The sequence below is a fragment of the Toxotes jaculatrix genome, chromosome 1, assembly GCF_017976425.1.
Source record: "Toxotes jaculatrix isolate fToxJac2 chromosome 1, fToxJac2.pri, whole genome shotgun sequence".
In the NCBI taxonomy this organism is placed as follows: Eukaryota; Metazoa; Chordata; class Actinopteri; family Toxotidae; genus Toxotes; species Toxotes jaculatrix.
The window spans coordinates 2,866,894-2,886,152 of NC_054394.1; the positions used below are offsets into that span (position 1 = coordinate 2,866,894).

The 19,259-nt window shown below is 38.9% G+C and overlaps 1 protein-coding gene across 3 annotated transcripts in view; it reads left to right on the forward strand.

The window, feature by feature from the left end:
- Window positions 1–19,259, forward strand: part of lrrk1 (leucine-rich repeat kinase 1) — a 159,144-nt gene that overhangs the window by 47,020 nt on the left and 92,865 nt on the right. For all 3 annotated transcript variants that reach the window (XM_041032856.1, XM_041032858.1, XM_041032857.1), the window contains 4 exons: window positions 750–919; window positions 1,731–1,934; window positions 2,023–2,162; window positions 2,427–2,564. In XM_041032856.1, the coding sequence (XP_040888790.1) occupies window positions 750–919; window positions 1,731–1,934; window positions 2,023–2,162; window positions 2,427–2,564 (652 nt within the window). The remainder of the gene's footprint in view (window positions 1–749; window positions 920–1,730; window positions 1,935–2,022; window positions 2,163–2,426; window positions 2,565–19,259) is intronic.

Consider the following 19,259-nt stretch of genomic DNA (forward strand, 5'->3'; position numbering starts at 1 on the left):
GAACAATTCTGTCAGGTCTCAGAAAGTAGTACAAAGTAATTTAATGATATATTGTACTGAACAAAGAGTAACAAGGTTAAAACAAACATGTTTAATTTGACAGTACTTTAAGTATCCATTAACACATTGCTTCATTAGCTTTGACACAGTGCTGAAGACCTTGGTGGGACATCCCTACTCTGGACCCTTGGATGATTCAACTAATTGAAAAGAGCACTGCTGCAGTTTGACGTCAGCTTTTAATTAATGTTCCAGCAGATTTACATCCAAATGCTTTGCCTTAATGGAAACCACTTCCAGAGGCAACATTAAATTGTGTCACCACTCAGACTGGAGGGCTAAAGCTCATTCAGTTTGCTCATCTTGGTTGGTTTATGTGGTCCCTGTGGTTGAAGCAGCACATCAAAGGCCTGTGAGCAGAGGATGACAGAGGGATGGAGGGGATACTCTGGATGGGCTAAGAATGCAGCTCTACTGTCAGCCTGTAGGGTAGCTGATTTAAGAGAGGCTTTGTTTCTCAGATGTGACCAGTGCATGGTTACTGTTGAAGTTTGGATTCTAGATAATCTGAATCTTTGCAGTGTGAGAATTTCTCCAGCTTAGTTTTCAGCTAATTTAAATGTTTTTGAAGTTCATCTGTCTATAACTTGTTTTGTGGCAGTTATTATCATGATATTACCCAAAATGTCAGAGTTCCAGGTTTGGGACTTAATAGTAAACAAGAGCCGGTGTTTGTGTCTATATGTTAGGCTCTTTTTGGAGAAGGCCCAGCTGGAGTACTCTGAGGAGGAGAATAACATCCTTGGTCAGGGTGGCAGTGGGACTGTCATCTACCGAGCCCGATACTATGACCAGCCAGTGGCCATCAAACGCTTCTACTTCAAGAAGTGTCGACAGCAGACCATCAGCAGTGACACAGGTACAGAGGCCTTTTCTTCTTTTTAGTGACACGTCTAGTTTTTAATTAAATTGCTTTTATGTGTTTTTTTAAAATTTGACACTAATAGTTTGGAAGCTGCTGATGAACAATAGTTGGTGTCAGTATGAAACACAACCAAGAATTTTGACGTATAAGGACAAAAAAGCTCTTGCAGAAGCATTTTGATCAACTGTTCACACAAGCAGACACAATCTGACACAATCAGATGGGTTGCCATGAAATTTTGTACAGATTTTCATGTTCCCCAGAGGATAAATGCTACTGACTTTGGTGATCTAAACCTTTCCTCTAGTGCCACAATAAAGTTTGTGTTTCAGACTAAAATATCTCAATTGCTACTGAATTCCACGTGTAACTTGAGAACAGGCCAAAATGGAGCTTGTCAGTTGCCTGGGAAACCCCTCTCTGTCATGTCATTGTACAGCTGCGAATGGAGTATTTCTGCCGTTAGAACAAATCCATCAGAGTGATAATATCTTCTCTCTCTCAAGTAGAATCTCATCATGTCAGTTTCAGTAGCCACATTCTCCCAGTTAATTTTTCAGTCATATCATACCAATAATTTAAGTTAATAAACTAAACATTTTTGAAGCAGGACCTCCAGTGTGTCGGATAGAGTAGGCTGCAGCTGTTATTTCATTGTGTCTTATATACTGAGAATATAAATCTATTGCTGTTGGAATTTTCAGGTTGGGAGGGTTTGTGAAGATTAGTTTCTTTCCTTCTGGCCTCAGATGTATTTTTCATTTAACATCTGTGCTCCCTCTCATTCCCCTCTTCATTGCTTCAGACACCATGGTGAAACACCTGCGGTCTGCAGATGCCTGTCGGAGCTTCTCTGAATTTCGCCAGGAGGCGAGCATGTTGCACTCTCTTCAGCATCCCTGCATCGTCTCCTTGGTGGGAATCAGCATCCATCCACTTTGCTTTGCCCTGCAGTTAGCCCCTCTCGGCAGCCTCAACACTGTGCTGGAGGAGAAGCACAAAGGCAAAGGCACGCAGAGAGATATTAATCTTGTATTTTCCCTCTTCAAGTTCTGTTCTGTGAAGTTATGTTTTTTTTTTGTTTGTTTTTTTTGTAGGCTCCAAGTACATGCCCCTTGGTCACATGCTGACCTTCAGAGTAGCGTATCAGATTGCAGCGGGACTGGCATACCTTCACAGGAAGAGCATCATCTTCTGTGACCTTAAATCTGACAACATCCTGGTGTGGTCTCTACAGGTCTGTGTGTGAATTACCATAAAATAGCCATACATTTCTGATTGTGGTTTATTGACAATATTCAGATATACAGTATTTATGAAACAACATGTCAGACTTTGTCAGGGGAGTTTGTTTGATTTGTTGTTCCTGTGGTTTTTACATTACTAACACAGAGGCAGGCATTTGAGTAGTAAATGGAATCATATGAATAAAGACTATTTTTTATAAAGAAACACAGGCATCTAATTCAGCTTGTTTACTCATTCACGTGCCTTCTTGCAGGTGCAGGATCCAGTCAACATTAAACTGTCTGACTATGGGATTTCTCGACAATCCTTCCATGAAGGTGCACTTGGAGTCGAGGGCACACCGGGTTACCAGGCTCCTGAGGTCAGACCAGGCATCGTGTATGATGAGAAGGTACTGAGCACCTCTTCTTATCCAACATTGACTGATGTGTGTAGCATTTTTATGAATGTGTTATGTCTTTGTTAGGCTGATTGAGATGCACTTTGTGCTCGTTAGCAGTGGGAGGTATAGTAAAGTTGGTCCAATGAGTTTTGATGCATGTGGCTGAATCTGAGCTCACAGAGTGACCTCTGCTTTCAGCAGTGAAATCATCAATAAATGCTAGTGTGGCAGCTCCATTAGCAGCCATATGTGGCCAAACCAAAACAGAATCACCACTGTGTTTGACAGATGAGGTGGGCTCTTTGGGTCTGTTCCATTTTTCTCCACACTTTCCTCTTTCCATCATTTTGACAGAGGGTGAATTTGGTTTCATCCGTCCATAGAACTCTGTTCCAGGTTTCTGTCTTCTTTCTTTTTATTTGTTTTTGTGAAATGCAACCTGGCCTTTCTGTTTTTTGAGACTGAACAAGTGTTTGCATCTTGTGGTGAATCCTCTGAGGTTATGGTCATGAAGAATGTTCACCTACATCCTGGAGAGCAGTCTTCACTTGCTGTTCGCTCATAAAGGTTTATGTCATCATGTCTTCCAGGTCATTTACCTTTTCCTGTGCAGTCCAGCTTTTTTAGAATTTACCTTTTACATCTTTTACATCTCTCTGATGTTTATGCAGTTTTTTCGCCTCATTATTATTACCTTTGTTTTCACGGTCACCTCTTTACTCCTCATATTGACAGACACGTCCACCTCAGTCTAAATGGTAACTCTGAGTCATGTGTGAGCTCTTTTGTTCATGGTCTAAAGTTGAAAGAGACACAGCTGCCTAAAAAACATTTCTTCCTTTTTTGTCTACTTCCTTTTGAACCCCTTGGATACTTTGATGCCAGTGGCAGTGTTAATAATAATGTCCCTGTGCTCCATGGGATGTTTTATTTAGTTTATGTTCATGCCTCTAATGGTCCGCATTCCACACTGAAGAAGGAAGGATTATCTCAAAACAAACTCCACTGGCATTTTTTCCACTCATCACGGCCAATGCAGCCTCCATCCTGCCGCTCTGCTCTACACCTCTGTGTCATTTATCCTTCCTCTCCATCACATATGAAAATCTTTGAAGAGGCACTTGATGCTAACGTGGGACGCATGTTGAATTAACAATAGAGGGCAGTCACTGATGTTGTTAAATTTGTTTGATCCACTAACGGCTGTATGTGCACAGCATGGGGGAGTGTTATACTGCAGCAGAAATGTATCTGGACCTTGTTGATTCGGAGTCTCTGCTTTGAACGGAAGGTGTTAGGAACGCAAGAGCTGCCTCAGTATTTATTTCACTTGTCACACCAGAGGATTTACAGTTAGCGGCTTGATTGTTTTGACTGGCTACTTCCTCTCTGCAGCATGTTGCCTCACTGTCTGATTAGGACCATATGTTTGCTTTAATGGAAGAAGAAAAACCATAGACCCTGCAGGTTTTACTCTACAATAAAACCTGCATTTTACTGTAGAGTAAAACCTGAAGGCGTTTTGCTGTAGACTGATTACAGTCTAAGTTTTTGTTTTTTATTTTTTTTTTATACTAGTGCAGATGCAAGTTTCACTACAAAAACAATACTTTTTCAATACCTTACTTCGTAGAATATACACATGATTTTCTACAAAACCATTTTTTATATAATCCTGAAGCCAGAGGTCTCAGATGTTTAAAAGCTGTCTAAACACAACCATCCATATCAGAACTTTTCCTTAAAAATCAGATAACTTTTGATCGGATACTCAGTCTCTAAAAGAGCTAGAAAACAGTGGAAAATGCCCATTACAAGTGCACACAAGTGACACACAAGTGTGATGTATTGTTTTGTCCGATCAACAGTCCTAAATCATGAGATATCCAGTTTGCAGTGATATAAAACAGAGAAAAACAGCAGATTGTCACGCTGGAATATTGGAATATTGGACATCTTTAATATTTTCTTAAATAAATGATGAATTAGGTCTTGTGATTGACTGGTGACCAGTCCAGGGTGTACCCCGCCTCACGCCTGCAGTCAGCTGGGATAGGCTCGAGCTCCCTGCGACACTGACAGATAAAGCGATAAAGCGGATGGATGATGAATTTACAAAAATTGCTGAATAGTTTTCCATCGGTTGACTAAATCGATTAATCAACCGATCGTTATAAATGTACTCAGAGGCTGGATATTGGTCTGTCCTGGCTGTTGTTGGTCTGATAATGCTGGCCCAGGCTGCTCTGAGCTTCTCCTCTCCCCGGGGAAGCCAGCTTTACTAGGGTTTACAGCTTTACTGGGCCCTGCCTCTGTAGAGAAAGATTTCAAAGAGCAGAGAAAACTGCATATAAACCTCCATCTCTATTCATCAGCCCCCCTCCCACAGAGTCTTCTGACCTCAGCCAGTCAAACACCTATTCTCCTCTCCTGGGCATTAATTTGACTTTTTGATGAGGTTTAACTATTTTAATGAGATGCAGACAGGGCTGGAGACAGAATAAATGATGGAGCAAATGGGAAAAGAATGAAAAGTATAGTAGGGAAATAAGTGCAAGCAGCTTCACTGCTGTTAACTCGCTTGCCAGCTGTGAATATCTCGGGAAGAAATGGAACACATGTGTCACACATTTGTCAATTGAGGATCTGGACATTATACAGTAATACTACCAGAAAGTTGTTACAAGCCATTTGTTTATAGGCTTGGAACATATCCACACTGCTCAGTGACAAGATTAGGGATCCACAACACGGATTGTTTATAATAGTTGGGATGTGATGAAGAGTGTGGTCTAGAAATGAGTGAAAATCTTTTGCCTGTTAGGTGAAAAGATAATCTGTGCACATTATGTGTCACCAGAGCCCAAGTCTTCAAACCTGGTTGAACTAATTTATGGTTAACATAATGTCATCCAGTTAAAATCATCCTGGTACGTTTGAATGAAGTGGGGAGGTTGATACGTTAATGCTGAATGAAGATATCTCTATTTATGAACAACAGTTGCTCTTATTGTGGAATAACATAGTCTTGGTTAGTAGTTTAACTGGATCAAATGAATTTTCCTTGCTGACAGAGGCAGTGATTGTTCCTTTATGATTATTGTTTTCAAACAGTCTGTGAATGTTGGCAGCAGAGTGTGTACTCTTCATAAAAACCTGTCTGATCACGATGAGTTAAGATAGGCCAGACATCTTCTCCACTGGCTGCAGCTTCAGTAATGACTTTCAAGTCTGTGTTCAGCAAAGATAACAGACAGTGTCCGTGTCAAGATTTATTTATTTATTTTATTTTTTCTGATGTAATTCTGTAGGAGAGTGGGGAAAGTAGGTTCCTGAAATGTTATAGAACTCAGCTGGGACACTTTCAGGTCAAGGTGATTTGTTATTCGCTATCTGGTTGAAAAGTGTGTGTGGGTTAAGTGGTGCATCCCATTTGTCATCCTTATCTTTGGGCAGTGGGCAGAACTGTGAGGGTCATGCTCAGACTCCTGAAACCCTTCAGTGAGCCCTCGTGTCCTGCTTTAGTTCTGTTTATCCACTGCTCTGCACTATTCAGCTTCAGTTTGTCCTGTGACTGTATTTCATACATGAGGTTTTCATGCTATATGTAACTCCAGTATTAATACAAAACATGTGACTGTCTCTGTAGCTTTTCTTTCAAGGTTTTATGTAGCACATAAATTTCAGGTATGATCAGCAAGGATGAGGATAGAGTCTCTTTGTCTTTCCGTAGACAGAACGAAGAGTGAGAAGACTTTAGGCTAATCAAACTGAGGTCAGGAGGACTTCCTAATATGAATATGGCATCATTTTCTGCAGCCCCTGCAATGTCATACCATACCACAAGCCTCAAGTGCATCTGGAGCCACTACCAAGTGATGTCAACACTGAAGTAGCTGAGTGTTTTTGGCATTGTACGTCTGGTTTGCCTCTACAGTTATTCTGGGAATTCCCACAGGGGCTGACTCCCACAGCCACTATCTGTGACCTTTCAGAGATAGGAATCCACTTGGGTATTTTGGTCCTCAGATATGGGTTTCAAGGATAGGATGAATAAGGAAAGAATGACAAAATCTGGAGTTCATCTTTGTTTTATAAACAATAAGTCAGAGTGTTTTTTTAAACACACCTTATGGCCAAAGATAGGTCTTTTGAGCCATGACAGTTCAGCACACAAGGGATAAAAATCCATGGCACCACACAAGATGAATGAGCTCCGGAAGACAACAGAGAGCAGGATAAGTCATGTTGATGTGGAGCAGGGGCGGGTTGGCCATCGGGAGGTTTCCCGAACGGCCGGTCGGTTCCCGGCCGGTGGTCGGAACATTTTTTTTACCATGTAAAATGCAGTATCAGTGTACCGCAGCAGCGTGTCCTCGCAGCCGCAGGTGGCACAGAGTGGAACGTAACCAAGGCGAGAGTTATAGTTTTCAGCAGTGAGGATCACTTCCGCGTTTCTCGGCTGCCGCTGGGGGCTGGCTCCAGAAGTGAGCATTTATGCAATTTACCCCCATGTTAAAAAATGTTACGACAAGATGGCGGCACGCACAGACGCTGCGGCTCACTGCTCTCCACTCTCAGTGCCTTGTCTACTGTGTGTCAAATGCAGACCCATCTATATACCTCGCGAGTTTACAGTCATCATGGTAACGGCCATATACATACCACCTGATGCTAACGCTAACGTAGCCATGGATGAGCTGCACAAAGCAGTAAGCAGCCAGCAGAACTCTTATCCTGATGCTGTGACATTAACCATGCTGATCTAAGGACAGTACTCCCCAGATTTTATCAACATATTAAATGTGCAACAAGGGGTGCAAGCACACTGGACAAAGCCTATTGCAACATCCAAAAAGGCTATAGAGCAACCCCTCTACCACATCTGGGTCTTTCAGATCACATGTCCATACTGCTGATTCCTGCATACACCCCCATCAGGAGAAGAGCCCCTCCAACCACAAAGATTGTAAAAACATGGCTGGAGAGTGCATTACACCAACTGCAGGACTGTTTTGAGAACACAGACTGGAATGTTTTTGAACATCAGGACCTGGAGGAGCACACCACATCTGTGCTCTCCTACATCAACTTCTGTGTCGACAGCCTCACTGTGGACAAATGTCTCCGGGTGTATCCCAACCGGAAACCTTGGATGACCAAAGAGGTCCAGGTCCTGCTGAGGCAGCGTGACGTCGCTTTCAGAGCCAGTGATAGGGCACAGTACAGTGCAGCCAGAGCCGACCTGAAAAAAGGCATCAGAGAGGCCAAGGCAGCTTATAAGAGGAAAATTGAGGACCACTTCAGTGACAACAATATGCTACAGGTGTGGCAGGGAGTCCAGCAACTAACCCACTACAAGTCCAGCAACACCACAATGGCAGAGGGTGACGTTGCGCTCGCTGAGGAGTTGAACCACTTCTTCACACACTTCGAGGGGGAAGGAGGACCCAAGGCAGCCACAGCTCGAGCACCAGACTACAGCAACTCCAGTCTCATGGTGCAAGAGCACGAGGTGAGGCGCACACTGAGGGCAGTGAATCCCAGGAAGGCCGCCAGACCAGACGGAGTGACCGGGAGGGTCCTCAAGGAGTGCGCAGACCTGCTGGCTGGAGTCTTCACCAAGATCCTCAATGCATCACTGTCCCAGTCCTTCATCCCACCATGCCTGAAGTCAGCCACAATTGTCCCGCTGCCCAAAAAGACCTCCATCAGCAGCCTCAACAACTATCGACCAGTCGCTCTGACTCCTGTTATAATGAAGTGCTTTGAGAAACTGGTCCGACGGCTCATCATGTCTTGCCTCCCAGTGGCATTTGACCCACTTCAGTTTGCATACAGAGCTAACAAATCGACAGAGGACGCCATCTTCACAGCACTCCACACCACCATCTCTCACCTGGAACAGCAGGGGAGCTACGCTAGGCTGCTCTTTGTTGACTTTAGCTCTGCTTTTAATACAATACTCCCAGACAGACAGAAAAACTACTGGACATTGGACTTCCTTCAGAAACTTTCTTTCTGACCGTGTACAGAGAGTCAGAGTGCGTCCCCATCTCTCCACAGCCCTCAGCCTCAACACCGGATCCCCACAAGGCTGTGTGCTCAGTCCCCTACTGTACACTCTGTACATGTATGACTGTGTCAGCACCCACCCAGACAACACCGTCATTAAGTTTGCCGACGATACCACTGTGGTGGGGCTCATCTCTGGTGGAAATGAGACAGCATACAGGGATGAGGTCCAGAAGCTGGTGGGGTGGTGTGCGGACAACAGCTTGGTCCTCAACATCTCCAAGAGCAAAGAACTGATAATTGATTTCAGGAGGAAGAAGTCCAACCTTCAGCCCATCTGCATCAACGGGGAATGTGTTGAGAGGGTGCCCAGCTTTAAGTTTCTAGGAGTGCACATAGATGCAGACCTCCAATGGAGCTCTAATACCTCAGAGGTTGTGAAGAAGGCTCAGCAGCGTTTCCACTTTCTGAGGATTCTCAGGAGGACCAATCTGAAGAGGGAGCTGCTGACCGTCTTCTACTGCTGCTCCATTGAAAGTGTGCTGACATATTGCATCTCTGTGTGGTTCTCAAGCTGCACCACGGCACACAAGAAGGCACTACAAAGGTTCATTAACACCGCCCAGAAAATCATTGGCCATCCCCTTCCCTCCCTGAAGGACCTCTACAACACCCGCTGTCTCAAGAGGGCACACAGCATCTTGAGGGACTGCACACACCAAGGACACCGGGTGTTTAAGCTTGCCCTCTGGCAAGAGATTCAGGGCACTGAGAACATGAACAAACAGACTCAAGGACAGCTTTTACAACAGGGCAATAGCCCTAATCAGTGTTAACAAATGACCTTACTTAAGCTGGCTAGCCACCTTTCCGACAGCAGGTCATGTGCAATAAACAATGTCTTTGTCTTTGTATATATTTTAGACCCTGTATATTTCTATCCTGGGTATATATATTTATTTTATTTTATTATTTTATTCTACTTTTTCTATTTTTCTTTTTTTTATTCTGCACTGTGATTGTATGTCTTCTTTTGCACTTGGGACAGTACCTCAATTTCGTTGTACTTTTGTACAAAGTATGATTGTGCAATGACAATAAAGATTTATCTTAAACTTTATCTTAAAATAGCCAATATTACAGCCTAAAAAAAAATAATGATTTACACGCTTACATTTTTGTGTTTTTGGGATCTATTGTGTGAGTATGTGTTTATTTTAGTATGACCTCAAAATGTCATAAAAAACATCATAGTATAGTAAGGCGTCAAAATATGCCAAAAAAAGTCATACGTCCGTAAGGCGTCAAAATATGCCAAAAAGTCATATTTTAGTAAGACCTCAAAATGTCATAAAAAAGGTCATAGTACAGTAAGGCATCAAAATATGCCAAAAAAAAGTCATACTTTAGTATGACCTCAAAATGTGCCAAAAAACATCATAGTATAGTAAGGCGTCAAAATGGGCCAAAAAAAGTCATATTTTAGTATGACCCTAAAAATGTGCCAAAAAACATCATAGTATAGTAAGGCGTCAAAATGTCCTCAGCTTTGACAGCATTCTGTCCCTCGCCACCTCCTCCAGGTTGGCATGTTTGAAGCATACAACAAACCCTGCCTTTTTGATGAGTTTATCCAGTCTGTGTGCATCCTTTCCTTTAATGCCAGCACCCCAGCACACCACAGCAAACAAGATGGTGCTCGCCATATCAGACTGGTAGAACATGTGGAGCATCCTGCTGCAAACACTGAAGGACCTGACTCTCCTCAGGAAGTAAAGTCTACTCATGGCCATCCTATAGACAGCATCAGTGTTTACAGGAAGGCCAGGAGTAGACCTCAAAATGTCATAAAAAATGTCATAGTATAGTAAGGCATCAAAATGGGCCAAAAAAAGTCATACTTTAGTATGACCTCAAAATGTCATAAAAAACGTCATAGTATAGAAAGGTGTCAAAATGGGCCAAAAAAAGTCATACTTTAGTGTGACCTCAAAATGTGCCAAAAAACGTCATAGTATAGTAAGGCGTCAAAATGGGCCAAAAAAGTCATACTTTAGTATGACCTCAAAATGTCATAAAAACATCATAGTATAGTATGGCGTTAAAATGGGCCAAAAAAAGTCATACTTTAGTATGACCCCAAAATGTGCCAAAAAACGTCATAGTATAGTAAGGCATCAAAATGGACCAAAAAATGTCATACCTTAGTATGACCTCAAAATGTCATAAAATCATCATAGTATAGTAAGGCATCAAAATGGGCCAAAAAAAGTCATACTTTAGTATGACCTCAAAATGGGCCAAAAAAAGTCATACTTTAGTATGACCTCAAAATGTCATAAAAAAAGTCATACTTTAGTATGACCTCAAAATGGGCCAAAAAAAGTCATACTTTAGTATGACCTCAAAATGTCATAAAAAACGTCATAGTATAGAAAGGCGTCAAAATGGGCCAAAAAAAGTCATACTTTAGTGTGACCTCAAAATGTCATAAAAACATCATAGTATAGTAAGGCGTCAAAATGGGCCAAAAAAAGTCATACTTTAGTATGACCTCAAAATGTCATAAAAACATCATAGTATAGTATGGCGTTAAAATGGGCCAAAAAAAGTCATACTTTAGTATGACCCCAAAATGTGCCAAAAAACGTCATACTTTAGTATGACCTCAAAATGTGCCAAAAAACGTCATAGTATAGTAAGGCGTCAAAATGGGCCAAAAAAAGTCATACTTTAGTATGACCTCAAAATGTGCCAAAAAACGTCATAGTATAGTAAGGCGTCAAAATGGGCCAAAAAAAGTCATACTTTAGTATGACCTCAAAATGTCATAAAATCATCATAGTATAGTAAGGCATCAAAATGGGCCAAAAAATGTCATACTTTAGTATGACCTCAAAATGGGCCAAAAAAAGTCATACTTTAGTATGACCTCAAAATGTCATAAAAAACGTCATAGTATAGAAAGGCGTCAAAATGGGCCAAAAAAAGTCATACTTTAGTGTGACCTCAAAATGTGCCAATAAATGTCATAGTATAGTAAGGCGTCAAAATGGGCCAAAAAAAGTCATACTTTAGTATGACCTCAAAATGTCATAAAAAACATCATAGTATAGTAAGGCGTCAAAATGGGCCAAAAAAAGTCATACTTTAGTATGACCTCAAAATGTCATAAAAAACGTCATAGTATAGTAAGGCGTCAAAATGGGCCAAAAAATGTCATACTTTAGTATGACCTCAAAATGTCATAAAAAACGTCATAGTATAGTAAGGCGTCAAAATGGGCCAAAAAATGTCATACTTTAGTATGACCTCAAAATGTTCCAAAAAACGTCATAGTATAGTAAGGCGTCAAAATGGGCCAAAAAAAGTCATACTTTAGTATGACCTCAAAATGTGCTTAAAAACGTCATAGTATAGTAAGGCGTCAAAATGGGCCAAAAAAAGTCATACTTTAGTATGACCTCAAAATGTGCCAAAAAACGTCATAGTATAGTAAGGCGTCAAAATGGGCCAAAAAAAGTCATACTTTAGTATGACCTCAAAATGTGCCAATAAATGTCATAGTATAGTAAGGCGTCAAAATGGGCCAGAAAAAGTCATACTTTAGTATAACCTCAAAATGTCATAAAAAACATCATAGTATAGTAAGGCGTCAAAATGGGCCAAAAAAAGTCATACTTTAGTATGACCTCAAAATGTCATAAAAAACATCATAGTATAGTAAGGCGTCAAAATGGGCCAAAAAAAGTCATACTTTAGTATGACCTCAAAATGTCATAAAAAACGTCATAGTATAGTAAGGCGTCAAAATGGGCCAAAAAATGTCATACTTTAGTATGACCTCAAAATGTGCCAAAAAACGTCATAGTATAGTAAGGCATCAAAATCGGCCAAAAAATGTCATACTTTAGTATGACCTCAAAATGTCATAAAAACATCATAGTTTAGTATGGCGTTAAAAAGGGCCAAAAAAAGTCATACTTTAGTATGACCCCAAAATGTGCCAAAAAACGTCATACTTTAGTATGACCTCAAAATGTGCCAAAAAACGTCATAGTATAGTAAGGCGTCAAAATGGGCCAAAAAAAGTCATACTTTAGTATGACCTCAAAATGTCATAAAAAACATCATAGTATAGTAAGGCATCAAAATGGGCCAAAAAAAGTCATACTTTAGTATGACCTCAAAATGGGCCAAAAAAAGTCATACTTTAGTATGACCTCAAAATGTCATAAAAACATCATAGTATAGTATGGCATTAAAATGGGCCAAAAAAAGTCATACTTTAGTATGACCCCAAAATGTGCCAAAAAACGTCATACTTTAGTATGACCTCAAAATGTGCCAAAAAACGTCATAGTATAGTAAGGCAACAAAATGGACCAAAAAATGTCATACCTTAGTATGACCTCAAAATGTCATAAAATCATCATAGTATAGTAAGGCATCAAAATGGGCCAAAAAAAGTCATATTTTAGTATGACCTCAAAATGGGCCAAAAAAAGTCATACTTTAGTATGACCTCAAAATGTCATAAAAAATGTCATAGTATAGAAAGGCGTCAAAATGGGCCAAAAAAAGTCATACTTTAGTGTGACCTCAAAATGTCATAAAAACATCATAGTATAGTATGGCGTTAAAATGGGCCAAAAAAAGTCATACTTTAGTATGACCCCAAAATGTGCCAAAAAACGTCATACTTTAGTATGACCTCAAAATGTGCCAAAAAACGTCATAGTATAGTAAGGCATCAAAATGGACCAAAAAATGTCATACCTTAGTATGACCTCAAAATGTCATAAAATCATCATAGTATAGTAAGGCATCAAAATGGGCCAAAAAAAGTCATACTTTAGTATGACCTCAAAATGTCATAAAAAATGTCATAGTATAGAAAGGCGTCAAAATGGGCCAAAAAAAGTCATACTTTAGTGTGACCTCAAAATGTCATAAAAACATCATAGTATAGTAAGGCGTCAAAATGGGCCAAAAAAAGTCATACTTTAGTGTGACCTCAAAATGTCATAAAAACATCATAGTATAGTATGGTGTTAAAATGGGCCAAAAAAAGTCATACTTTAGTATGACCCCAAAATGTGCCAAAAAACGTCATACTTTAGTATGACCTCAAAATGTGCCAAAAAACGTCATAGTATAGTAAGGCGTCAAAATGGGCCAAAAAAAGTCATACTTTAGTATGACCTCAAAATGTGCCAAAAAACGTCATAGTATAGTAAGGCGTCAAAATGGGCCAAAAAAAGTCATACTTTAGTATGACCTCAAAATGTCATAAAATCATCATAGTATAGTATGACCTCAAAATGGGCCAAAAAAAGTCATACTTTAGTATGACCTCAAAATGGGCCAAAAAAAGTCATACTTTAGTATGACCTCAAAATGTCATAAAAAACGTCATAGTATAGAAAGGCGTCAAAATGGGCCAAAAAAAGTCATACTTTAGTGTGACCTCAAAATGTCATAAAAACATCATAGTATAGTAAGGCGTCAAAATGGGCCAAAAAAAGTCATACTTTAGTATGACCTCAAAATGTGCCAAAAAACGTCATAGTATAGTAAGGCGTCAAAATGGGCCAAAAAGAGTCATACTTTAGTATTACCTCAAAATGTCATAAAAAACGTCATAGTTTAGTAAGGCGTCAAAATGGGCCAAAAAAAGTCATACTTTAGTATGACCTCAAAATGTGCCAAAAAATGTCATAGTATAGTAAGGCGTCAAAATGGGCCAAAAAAAGTCATACTTTAGTATGACCTCAAAATGTCATGAAAAACGTCATAGTATAGTAAGGCGTCAAAATGGGCCAAAAAATGTCATACTTTAGTGTGACCTCAAAATGTGCCAAAAAACGTCATAGTATAGTAAGGCGTCAAAATGGGCCAAAAAAAGTCATACTTTAGTATGACCTCAAAATGTGCCAAAAAACGTCATAGTATAGTAAGGCGTCAAAATGGGCCAAAAAAAGTCATACTTTAGTATGACCTCAAAATGTGCCAAAAAACGTCATACTTTAGTATGACCTCAAAATGTGCCAAAAAACGTCATAGTATAGTAAGGCGTCAAAATGGGCCAAAAAAAGTCATACTTTAGTATGACCTCAAAATGTGCCAAAAAACGTCATAGTATAGTAAGGCGTCAAAATGGGCCAAAAAAAGTCATACTTTAGTATGACCTCAAAATGTGCCAAAAAACGTCATAGTATAGTAAGGCGTCAAAATGGGCCAAAAAAAGTCATACTTTAGTATGACCTCAAAATGTGCCAAAAAACGTCATAGTATAGTAAGGCGTCAAAATGGGCCAAAAAAAGTCATACTTTAGTATGACCTCAAAATGTGCCAAAAAACGTCATACTTTAGTATGACCTCAAAATGTGCCAAAAAACGTCATAGTATAGTAAGGCGTCAAAATGGGCCAAAAAAAGTCATACTTTAGTATGACCTCAAAATGTGCCAAAAAACGTCATAGTATAGTAAGGCGTCAAAATGGGCCAAAAAAAGTCATACTTTAGTATGACCTCAAAATGTGCCAAAAAACGTCATAGTATAGTAAGGCGTCAAAATGGGCCAAAAAAAGTCATACTTTAGTATGACCTCAAAATGTGCCAAAAAACGTCATAGTATAGTAAGGCGTCAAAATGGGCCAAAAAAAGTCATACTTTAGTATGACCTCAAAATGTCATAAAAAACATCATAGTATAGTAAGGCGTCAAAATGGGCCAAAAAAAGTCATACTTTAGTATGACCTCAAAATGTGCCAATAAATGTCATAGTATAGTAAGGCGTCAAAATGGGCCAAAAAAAGTCATACTTTAGTATGACCTCAAAATGTCATAAAAAACATCATAGTATAGTAAGGCGTCAAAATGGGCCAAAAAAAGTCATACTTTAGTATGACCCCAAAATGTGCCAAAAAACGTCATACTTTAGTATGACCTCAAAATGTGCCAAAAAACGTCATAGTATAGTAAGGCGTCAAAATGGGCCAAAAAAAGTCATACTTTAGTACGACCTCAAAATGTGCCAAAAAACGTCATAGTATAGTAAGGCGTCAAAATGGGCCAAAAAACGTCATACTTTAGTATGACCTCAAAATGTGCCAAAAAACGTCATAGTATAGTAAGGCGTCAAAATGGGCCAAAAAAAGTCATACTTTAGTATGACCTCAAAATGTCATAAAAAACGTCATAGTATAGTAAGGCGTCAAAATGGGCCAAAAAAAGTCATACTTTAGTATGACCTAAAAATGTGCCAAAAAACGTCATAGTATAGTAAGGCATCAAAATGGGCCAAAAAATGTCATACTTTAGTATGACCTCAAAATGTGCCAAAAAACGTCATAGTATAGTAAGGCGTCAAAATGGGCCAAAAAAAGTCATACTTTAGTATGACCTCAAAATGTCATAAAAGCATCATAGTATAGTATGGCGTTAAAATGGGCCAAAAAAAGTCATACTTTAGTATGAACCCAAAATGTGCCAAAAAACGTCATACTTTAGTATGACCTCAAAATGGGCCAAAAAAAGTCATAGTATAGTATGGCGTCAAAATGGGCCAAAAAAAGTCATACTTTAGTATGACCGCAAAATGTCATAAAAAACGTCATAGTATAATAAGGCGTCAAAATAGGCCAAAAAAAGTCATACTTTAGTATGACCTCAAAATGTGCCAAAAAACATCATAGTATAGTAAGGCGTCAAAATGGGCCAAAAAAAGTCATACTTTAGTATGACCCCAAAATGTGCCAAAAAACGTCATAGTATAGTAAGGCGTCAAAATGTGCCAAAAAACGTCATAGTATAGTAAGGCGTCAAAATGGGCCAAAAAAAGTCATACTTTAGTATGACCTCAAAATGGGTCAAAAAAAGTCATACTTTAGTATGACCTCAAAATGTCATAAAATCATCATAGTATAATAAGGCATCAAAATGGGCCAAAAAAAGCCATACTTTAGTATGACCTCAAAATGTGCCAAAAAACGTCATCGTATAGTAAGGCCTCAAAATGGGCCAAAAAAAGTCATACTTTAGTATGACCTCAAAATGTGCCAAAAAACGTCATAGTATAGTAAGGCGTCAAAATGGGCCAAAAAGAGTCATACTTTAGTATTACCTCAAAATGTCATAAAAAACGTCATAGTTTAGTAAGGCGTCAAAATGGGCCAAAAAAAGTCATACTTTAGTATGACCTCAAAATGTGCCAAAAAATGTCATAGTATAGTAAGGCGTTAAAATGGGCCAAAAAACGTCATACTTTAGTATGACCCCAAAATGTGCCAAAAAACGTCATACTTTAGTATGACCTCAAAATGGGCCAAAAAAAGTCATACTTTAGTATGACCTCAAAATGTCATGAAAAACGTCATAGTATAGTAAGGCGTCAAAATGGGCCAAAAAAAGTCATACTTTAGTATGACCTCAAAATGTCATGAAAAACGTCATAGTATAGTAAGGCGTCAAAATGGGCCAAAAAATGTCATACTTTAGTGTGACCTCAAAATGTGCCAAAAAACGTCATAGTATAGTAAGGCGTCAAAATGGGCCAAAAAAAGTCATACTTTAGTATGACCTCAAAATGTGCCAAAAAACGTCATAGTATAGTAAGGCGTCAAAATGGGCCAAAAAAAGTCATACTTTAGTATGACCTCAAAATGTGCCAAAAAACATCATAGTATAGTAAGGCATCAAAATGGGCCAAAAAAAGTCATACTTTAGTATGACCTCAAAATGTCATAAAAAACATCATAGTATAGTAAGGCGTCAAAATGGGCCAAAAAAAGTCATACTTTAGTATGACCTCAAAATGTGCCAATAAATGTCATAGTATAGTAAGGCGTCAAAATGGGCCAAAAAAAGTCATACTTTAGTATGACCTCAAAATGTCATAAAAAACATCATAGTATAGTAAGGCGTCAAAATGGGCCAAAAAATGTCATACTTTGGTATGACCTCAAAATGTGCCAAAAAACGTCATAGTATAGTAAGGCGTCAAAATGGGCCAAAAAAAGTCATACTTTAGTATGACCTCAAAATGTGCTAAAAAACGTCATAGTATAGTAAGGCGTCAAAATGGGCCAAAAAAAGTCATACTTTAGTATGACCTCAAAATGTGCCAAAAAACGTCATAGTATAGTAAGGCGTCAAAATGGGCCAAAAAATGTCATACTTTAGTATGACCTCAAAATGTGCCAAAAAACGTCATAGTATAGTAAGGCGTCAAAATGGGCCAAAAAAAGTCATACTTTAGTATGACCTCAAAATGTGCTAAAAAACGTCATAGTATAGTAAGGCGTCAAAATGGGCCAAAAAAAGTCATACTTTAGTATGACCTTGAAATGTGCCAAAAAACGTCATAGTATAGTAAGGCGTCAAAATGGGCGAAAAAAAGTCATACTTTAGTATGACCTCAACATGTGCCAATAAATGTCATAGTATAGTAAGGCGTCAAAATGGGCCAGAAAAAGTCATACTTTAGTATGACCTCAAAATGTCATAACAACATCATAGTATAGTATGGCGTTAAAATGGGCCAAAAAACGTCATACTTTAGTATGACCCCAAAATGTGCCAAAAAACGTCATACTTTAGTATGACCTCAAAATGTGCCAAAAAACGTCATAGTATAGTAAGGCGTCACAATGGGCCAAAAAAAGTTATACTTTAGTATGACTCCAAAATGTGCCAAAAAACGTCATAGTATAGTAAGGCATCAAAATGGGCCAAAAAATGTCATACCTTAGTATGACCTCAAAATGTGCCAAAAAACGTCATAGTATAGTAAGGCGTTAAAATGGGCCAAAAAAAGTCATACTTTAGTATGACCTCAAAATGTGCCAAAAAACGTCATAGTATAGTAAGGCGTCAAAATGGGCCAAAAAAAGTCATACTTTAGTATGACCTCAAAATGTGCCAAAAAACGTCATAGTATAGTAAGGCGTCAAAATGGGCCAAAAAAAGTCATACTTTAGTATGACCTCAAAATGTCATAAAAAAACGTCATAGTATAGTAAGGCGTCAAAATGGGCCAAAAAAAGTCATACTTTAGTATGACCTCAAAATGTGCCAATAAATGTCATAGTATAGTAAGGCGTCAAAATGGGCCAAAAAAAGTCATACTTTAGTATGACCTCAAAATGTCATAAAAAACATCATAGTATAGTAAGGCGTCAAAATGGGCCAAAAAAAGTCATACTTTAGTATGACCTCAAAATGTCATAAAAAACGTCATAGTATAGTAAGGCGTCAAAATGGGCCAAAAAAAGTCATACTTTAGTATGACCTCAAAATGTCATAAAAAACGTCATAGTATAGTAAGGCGTCAAAATGGGCGAAAAAAAGTCATACTTTAGTATGACCTCAAAACGTGCCAATAAATGTCATAGTATAGTAAGGCGTCAAAATGGGCCAGAAAAAGTCATACTTTAGTATGACCTCAAAATGTCATAACAACATCATAGTATAGTATGGCGTTAAAATGGGCCAAAAAACGTCATACTTTAGTATGACCCCAAAATGTGCCAAAAAACGTCATACTTTAGTATGACCTCAAAATGTGCCAAAAAACGTCATAGTATAGTAAGGCGTCACAATGGGCCAAAAAAAGTTATACTTTAGTATGACTCCAAAATGTGCCAAAAAACGTCATAGTATAGTAAGGCATCAAAATGGGCCAAAA